An 8,017-nucleotide genomic window follows, 5' to 3' on the forward strand; every position below is an offset into this window, starting at 1 on the left:
TCTGGTTGTCTTCTTCCTGTCCTCAGTTTGTCTTCTTCCTATCCTCTGGTTGTCTTCTTCCTGTCCTCAGTTTGTCTTCTTCCTGTCCTCTGGTTGTCTTCTTCCTGTCCTCTGGTTGTCTTCTTCCTGTCCTCTGGTTGTCTTCGTCCTGTCCTCTGGTTGTCTTCGTCCTGTCTTCTGGTTGTCTTCTTCCTGTCTGCTGTCTGGTATTGCCATCTTAAATACAACGCAAGTCGATGTTTTATCTTTTTGACCTTTGTGTCCTTTTGGGCCAGTTCTGCTCCTTCACCCTCAGAGTTTTTATGTTTAAAGAGAAACTGCCTGGTGCCTCCGGCAAACCCACCTGCTGCTGGGAGGGTGGGAGAGAGGTGTGGTAGAACTGGTTCCTGGACTCAAGTGGTTCCTTTAATTTCTGAGTCTCACAGGAACCAACTTCCTGTGGTTTGAGCTCATAAAACAAAAACAACCAGCTGGAACGCGACATGTCTGGTTCCTATTCTGTCTGCTTCTGATTCTAGCTCAAAGCTCGCTTTAGACCAGCAGAGTCCTCTAAATGTCCCTGCAGTGCTTTGAACACACTCTCTTCTGGTTCTGTTGGATCTAGAACCTCAGCTTTTCCAGCTGATGAAGTCCTCCAGAATGGCCCAAAGTCCGGCTTGCTACATTGTGGTGTATACATTGATTTGATTGGTTCTCTTGTGACCCATGTGGACCTCTAACCCATTCTCTGTTCTGGTCCTCCTCAGGCTCCAGCAGCGCCAACCAGGACACTCAGAGGAAGAGTCCCACCTTGGACCAGGCGATTCAAACCGGCCCATCTGCCCCAGCGTCCTCCACCACAGCGGGACGCAGAAGCCCCGCCCACAGCCGCACAGCCGCTGCTGCTCCCAGTCAGAGCAGCCAGAAGGCTCAACACCAGGACGGAGGGGACACGAGGAGAGGTGAGGACGGTCTCTGTCCTGAATGCCTGTACAATCCTGAACCCTGAGAGAACAGTGAGCTGGGCAGTTGCGTTTTGAGCGGCCATTTTCTAAAAACAAAGTGCCACGCCTTAATTTGTGTGCGCGGCTTTCAAATCTGTATTCGGAGCTGCTCACACCGCCCCGCAGACTGGCCCTCTGCAGAGGTCCATGTCAAACATCTTGACAGCAGAAGACACAGCTCACTGATATTCTGTTGTCTTCTCCCACGCTGGTTGTGGAATCTGAAACTTTTCTTCCGTTCCAGGAACAGAAGTCCAGAACGCTCACAGAGCCGAAGGAGAGCAGATACGAGGCGAAGGCAGGGACCCCAATAAACGTCCAACAGGTTAAAGTCCAACTGTCTCTGAACCCATCCTGCATGCTCTCCGTTGTCCTGTCAAACGGCGGCAGCAGCTCCACCCTCATCCTCGGAGGACTTGTTCTCCTGAAGGTGGTGGAGCTGCTGCTCCGACTTCCTGCTTCTCCATCTGTGTGGCACTAACACCTGAAGCCGAGCCATGGCGGCTTCCTGCTTCTCATCTTGAGACCGTTTCTGTTCATGTCTGCTTCTCTTCTAAAACCTGCACGTTTCAGCAGCTAACGCCGCCTCTTGTTCCCCGCAGGTACCATCGGAGCAGCTAACCGCCGTGGCCGAGGGGGCGGGCACCGCAGCAGAGGGCGCTTCAACCTTCGCCGAGATGGACCCATGAAGTTCGACAAAGACTTCGACTTCGAGAGCGCCAACGCCCAGTTCAACAAAGAGATCGACCAGGAGTTTCAGAACAAGCTGAAGCTGAAAGGTTGGTAAAATGTTCTGACCCAACCCTAAAGGTCAGAGGTCAAACCCAACAGAACCGCTCTGATGTAAACACGGTTTAGAGTTCAGAGATGTTTTTGTCATCTCGTAGACGAGAAGTCTGAGAAGGTTCTGAACGGCGAGGACCGAGGGGACTCTGCAACAGAAACTCAGAACAGCGAGGGCAACGCTGACGAGTGCGACCCGCTCGGACCCAACTGTTACTACGACAAGTCCAAATCCTTCTTCGACAACATCTCCTGTGACGATATGAGGTACGAGTCCACACAAAACGTTGGTTCCAAACGTTCCTGGATTCAAGTTTACTGTTCCTCTGACTGGAAGTCTTTCGACAGCCTTAAACTCTGGCAGAGGTTTCAGTGGAAGTTTGTGGGACATGATCCAGTTCAAATGTTAAATATGTTCACATTAGAATTGGATCAGATGGATCCGTCTGTCCGTCCTTGTCTCTGCTGGTTCTCAGGATGGTTTGGGTCAAATATGATGAAGAAGCAGATGTTCTGAGAGTCCTGTGTGTAAATCCTGATCATCTGTATTTTCCGTCTTTCAGGAAAGCAAACGACAAGTTGGGAGGCTCAGGTTTCCCACGGTGAGTGTTCCTGTTCTCATGTGAGCGTTTCTCTTCAAGGTGATCTGAGAACGTCCGCTGACACCAAAAAATATTTTCAGTCTGCTTTTAACTACCTTTTTACCACTTCGTTAGCATTTTGCTAATTATAGCTTCTACATGACCTTTATTTTTAGTTAGCATTTTGCTAATTGTAGCAATCGTTTTGATATGTTTTAGCTTTTAGCTGTCCTTATGGTACAACTACCTTTTAGCTAAACTTTTGCTACTTCTAACTAGCATTTTTCTTTTTATTTTTTTATTTTGATCTGCTTCGTTTTAGCTTTAGCAATTTATTTTTAGCTTTTTCAGCTGTCAGTGTTCATGTTGAATTTTTACAGACACCCAGTTATTTGTTTATTGTCAAACAAGATGTTGTTTACTCCCCAAAAGGGGTGTTTTTTTTTTCAATTTAATTTCAATTCAGTTTATTTATAAATCACAACAGAAGTTGTCTCAGGGTGCTGTACAGAAACATTCACATACTTGTATAGGATATGTTACTTTAAAGTTAATAACGTTATTTATCTAAGAAGCCAACAGACATTCAGAGGTCAAGTATCCAGATGTGTTGCTCCCTTCTTCATCTGTTTTGTTTTTTATCTAAACAGTAAACATAAATAAACATGTTTGGTTTAAAATTGAGCACGTTTGAAGGATCTTCAGGGGTATTTTCTCTAAGATGAAGATTAAACGCAGATAAGACTTTAACCTGATTAGGTTGGATTATGCTGCACACTGGTTAGAGTTCTGCAGCCCGGCACAGCGATGCAAACGAACGGTTCTCCTCTTCGTCCTGCAGGGAGCGCCGACAGACCTGGGCTGAGGAGAGGAGGATGAACGCAGAGACCTTCGGCATCCCTCTGCGACAGAATCGAGGCCGTGGAGGTTACCGCGGCCGCGGGGGCATGGGCTACCGTGGAGGTCGTGGTCGTTCAGCTAGCCGGGGTTCCTTCGGGCCCCCGCAGGGCAGTGGAGGCTTCAGGGGAGGTTACCGTGGAAACCAGGCAGGGCAGGAGTTTGCCAACTTACCATTCAGGGTAAATGCAACTTTTTGCTGTTTTTTTCTTTTGTTTAGTGCTTCTGCTGACACCCCAAAGATTTCTTAAAGTATAACCAGTGCTGCAGCGCCACCAGGAAGTCAGAGTGTAGAAACAGAAAAAAAAGTGTCGGGCTGTTAAGAGTCACAACTCTTTGGCCTGTAAAATCTGCCGTTGTTAGATGTCTGAACACAGCAGCAGCTTCATTAATGCAGAAGATTCAAGATAAACGGGAGACTTTCAGTCCAAACAGCTCTGAAACTGTCAAGCTTGAAATATTTTAAATGTTACATTTAGAAATCTGAGCTACGCTGACATCAGATCTGAATGTCTTATTAATTATTACGTTTCTCAGGTGGATTTCACATTATGTTAAAAACACAGATTTAAAGTCTAAATAACTTTTTTTTTTTTGTTGCTTTTTGAGTTGCTCAGTTGGAAAGTGATGATGTCTGAGATGTTTTTGCTGGTCTTAAAGAGCAGTGAGCAATGTCCTCTAAACATGTATAAAAGTTGTGTAGATGTGCTTTAATATTAATATTAAATGTGTTTTTGTGTTTCTTTTTCTTCTTTCAGAAGGACAACAAAGTGGCTGCGTAGTCTCGGCAGGAGGAAGAGGCTCCACACTGCTGGGACTTCTTCATCCCTCCATGGGAAAGAAATAGTTCTGGTTTCTATTTTGTTGACTAAAATAATGAAGATTGTCTACTAGTTGTATATTTGTCACCAGCACTGGAGTAGACTTTTTGAATGCAGCTTATCTTCCCCCGTCAGTCGGCGGCTGAGGCGACCTTGATGCAGTTTATCAGAGAAACGAGTTGACGAAGCGATGTTCTAAAACGATTCTGTAGGAGATTTTTGTTTCTGCTCAGACTCGTCCACGCTCGCGTAGCTTTATCAGGGTTTGTCCTGTAGTGAACGCTGCAGGCTCTCCGTCTCACCTTTCCTAACGTCTACTTTTCTACTGTGGCGTCCTGTCGTGTGATGAACCTGCTCGCCGCCGTGTCTCTCGTTATAGCTCGCTGTGTTTGTGACTCTCACTTCACATTAGCGATGTAGGTGCGGCATCATTTCCTCACTGGGTGTCTAACGTGACCCGTTTATTACCAGTGGCAGGTTCTAAATGGCAGTTCGCAGAACCTTCACAGAACTTTTATTCAGTTTTCTTTAATGAGCTGCTGAAGCTCTGCAGTTTGCTTCGATTTGTATGTGACACCTTCATAACATCAGACAAGGATGGAGGATCAGAAAATGCCTAAATTAAAGCAAATCCTCAACAATAAGTTACAAACGTTTAGGTTTTATTTGCCATCATAGTTAATAATATATTAATAAGAACAGCTCAGCTCTGCAGAAAGTTTTTTTTTTTTTTTGTGCAACCTGAATCTTGACATCTAAAAGTCAAGAAAAAATTCAACTAATAAAAAAAACAAACGTTAAAGTGAGTGAAAATAAAATAAAATGTGTATATATACAGAAATGTTTGTCTTTCTTTAACAAACGGTGATTTCAGAGTCAAACGCCGTACGGTAAATTTGTCCTTTTGATAGAGACAAACATCAAACAGTAATTCTGTTAAAAATGTAAGAAACATTTTGGGGTTTTATTTATTTTGTTTTCTTCTGGTTTGATTTAATTCAGGCACTCTGATTCTTCCAGAGCTGAAGGTGTTCTCAGATGGTACTCCATCTGCCTGTCGGCCGGCATCATAAAAAGGTCTCTCGTCCTGTTACAAAGTTCTCATGAAGACACTGACCTGCTGCACTGCCCGGCCAACAGGAAGTGATGTCAAAGTGATCCAACACAGGAAGTGATGTCAAACTGTTTTAACACGGTGTAAAAACAGCCATGGACTGTAGCAACATCAGTTAGCAATAATTTATTTATTCCTTAATCTGCAAAGAAAATGGTTTGGATTCTAGAATTTGACCTTGCAGCTGCTGTTTGGATCTAGAACCACAGGTTTCTGTAGTTTAACAACACACCTGGGTCCAACCGGTCTCGGGGCCACAGCAGAACCACATGGCTCGCTCAGAGCTTCTCTGGTTTTTCCTCCGGAGACGTTTTAACATTTAATTATCCAAACAGCTGATTGGTTCAGAAATCTTTGGTAATAACATGATTATTGTTGCAGCTATGACATTGGTGTTTGACCCGGTTCTGGTTTGGGTGATGCTTCCTTGTTTTGGCCCGAACATTAAATAAACACTTTGTTTCATCTAAAAGGGCGTCGCGAGACCCGAACTGCAGGGCCACCTTTAAATTGAGCTCAGGAACGAGGAGACAACGCCCTGAAAGCCCATCAGAGGAGCTGAAGTGGTGCGTTTTGGTTCCTCTGTGTTCCACCTGAAAGCACCGAACAGAACCGTTCGGTGATGGTGCCTCGATCCAATCAGGACACAACTGAAAACAAAATGAGCTTTTAAATGATGCATTGTTAAAAAATAAATAAATAAATAAAAACACTAAATTTGCAGACACTTTAGCGTTTTTATTTTTTATGCTGATTGTCACAGTTCATACAGTACCTCAGCTTTCCTCTGGTCCAGTTCAAGAAAATAACTTTGAAATTGCTGATGAAATTATTACATGAAGACCAGTCAAAAGAAATTTATAATGTAATACTAAATCGGCACAATTATTTCATGTTGACGGTAATGTGTCTATAAAATAATTTGTGAGCAGCTGCTAACTACCACATTTAGCTACAAAAACAACCAAAGTGACTGAAAATAGGTCAACAATTCTGATGGCCATGAAGGAGCCACGTGGGATGATCATGGAGGAGCCTGAAAGTTCTGGTGCATTTGTACATATTTGGGCTCAGATTTGTTGATTTGCTTCTGCAGATAAACTTACTGCAGATTTAGCTTGGTTTGTGGTACATTAAATGAGAACCCACACTTCAGAATTGCTCAATACTGTAAATTGTAAACACTACCAAATTCTCAGCAGTTTTCAAAGTCTGCCATGAGTACCTTTAATCTGAATGTTGTAAAGTTCTTGTTAATTGATAAATTTGGAAATGTTCTTTGATCTTTGCCTAAATTTTTTTTTTCACAAAGCCTGTGAGTGTGCAACAAATCATTCGCAAAAGGACATTTTAATTTTTTATTGCAGTATTTTGTTATTAACAGAGCCCTGTAAAGAGAGAGTTGCGACACTCTTTGAACTCGCCGATACGCGGTCACGTGGTTCATGCAGCTCCCCATAGTTCCAAACAGCTCATCGCTGTCAGTCAGTTTGAGCGGCTGCTGGCGCAACATAACACAAAAATCGACTTTTCTTACTTTACCTGACGTCTTTCAGTAATTATTGAGCAGTAACGAACTGATTACTGAACTGATTATTGATTATTTCACAGACTATGCATTTTATCAAAGCATTTTTAGAAGCAGCTGATACATTTATCATTAAATTTTAGAAGGAAACGAGACTGCAAACACATATTTGTTAGAAAAATAATGTATATGCAATACAATGATCAATATAGCCATGTCAGTGTTTTATAACGTTACACACGTTAAAAAAGATCAGAGTAACACCTGTTATAAAGCTGTTTCTGATGTTCTCTGCATGAGAATGCTCCACCTTGTCCTCCAGCAGTTCAGATCTGCTCCAGCTTACCTCAGATCATCTGGATGAATTCTTGATTTCTATAGAAGATATTAATTCAACCTTTATTTAAACAGGTTCGTCCCATTGAGCCACGAGGACTCATTTACAAGAGAGACTGAATATAATTGTTGTATTTGTCGTTTTTTTATGGCAACCAAGTACCTGATAACTGAGTTGATTGTAGCCTGACAACTATTGGATAAATTGTAATTCATTGATTAAAATGTTAATTTAAATGAAACCGTTTCTAGTTAAAATCATAACAGATGACAAAATAAGTGTTAACTGTGCAAAAATAAATTTCCAAACAATTTATTATAAAATATGTAAAATGTAAAGCAAGCTTTAATAAAGTACTTTTACTGACATTTATACTGTTTATTAATGACATCATCTGAAGTCAGCAGGAGCACCATCATCATCATCACAACAACACAAAGTGAGAGCTGTAAATTTAATCTGTACAAACATTTTCAATCAGAGCTCAAAATGTTTAACTGTCAAAGAAATGTGCAAGAAAATAAACTAATGTCACTCTACAGACACATTTAGAGAGGACAGTTCACAGAGACACAGTGAGGACGTGTGAGACTGAAGGAGGTTCAACCATTTGTTCATGGACCAGAACCAGATGAGAAGAACAGCAGAACTTCCACTGACCAGTGATCTGACCAGTGATCACACATGTTGTTCTAAATTAAACTTTGGTACGAACAGTGTTAAATAAGACATGTCATATTTTTATTGAACAATAATCTTCATTCTAACAGTGACATTGTAATTTCAGAGACTGAGGAAGAAACAGAAATGAGGCGAGTGAGATGAGAGACAGATGAAAATGTGTCCTCAGAGGACGGGGACATGTCAGGATCTGATGATCCAGGATCAACAGGGCCAGGATGGATCAACAGGACCAGGAGGATGGGTCAACAGGACCAGGAGGATGGATCAACAGGACCAGGAGGATGGATCA

The 8,017-nt window shown here is 42.4% G+C and overlaps 1 protein-coding gene across 2 annotated transcripts in view; it reads left to right on the plus strand.

Annotated features, from left to right (window-relative positions):
- Window positions 1-4,826, plus strand: part of lsm14aa (LSM14A mRNA processing body assembly factor a) — a 9,043-nt gene extending 4,217 nt beyond the window's left edge. For both annotated transcript variants that reach the window (XM_037683310.1, XM_037683311.1), the window contains 7 exons: window positions 747-941; window positions 1,228-1,308; window positions 1,586-1,762; window positions 1,871-2,033; window positions 2,330-2,368; window positions 3,189-3,426; window positions 4,003-4,826. In XM_037683310.1, the coding sequence (XP_037539238.1) occupies window positions 747-941; window positions 1,228-1,308; window positions 1,586-1,762; window positions 1,871-2,033; window positions 2,330-2,368; window positions 3,189-3,426; window positions 4,003-4,026 (917 nt within the window). In that variant the 3' untranslated portion in view covers window positions 4,027-4,826. The remainder of the gene's footprint in view (window positions 1-746; window positions 942-1,227; window positions 1,309-1,585; window positions 1,763-1,870; window positions 2,034-2,329; window positions 2,369-3,188; window positions 3,427-4,002) is intronic.
- The last annotated feature ends 3,191 nt before the right edge of the window (window positions 4,827-8,017 follow it).

Source organism: Nematolebias whitei, chromosome 10 (assembly GCF_014905685.2).
Source record: "Nematolebias whitei isolate Nwh7 chromosome 10, NemWhi1, whole genome shotgun sequence".
Taxonomy (NCBI): Eukaryota; Metazoa; Chordata; class Actinopteri; order Cyprinodontiformes; family Rivulidae; genus Nematolebias; species Nematolebias whitei.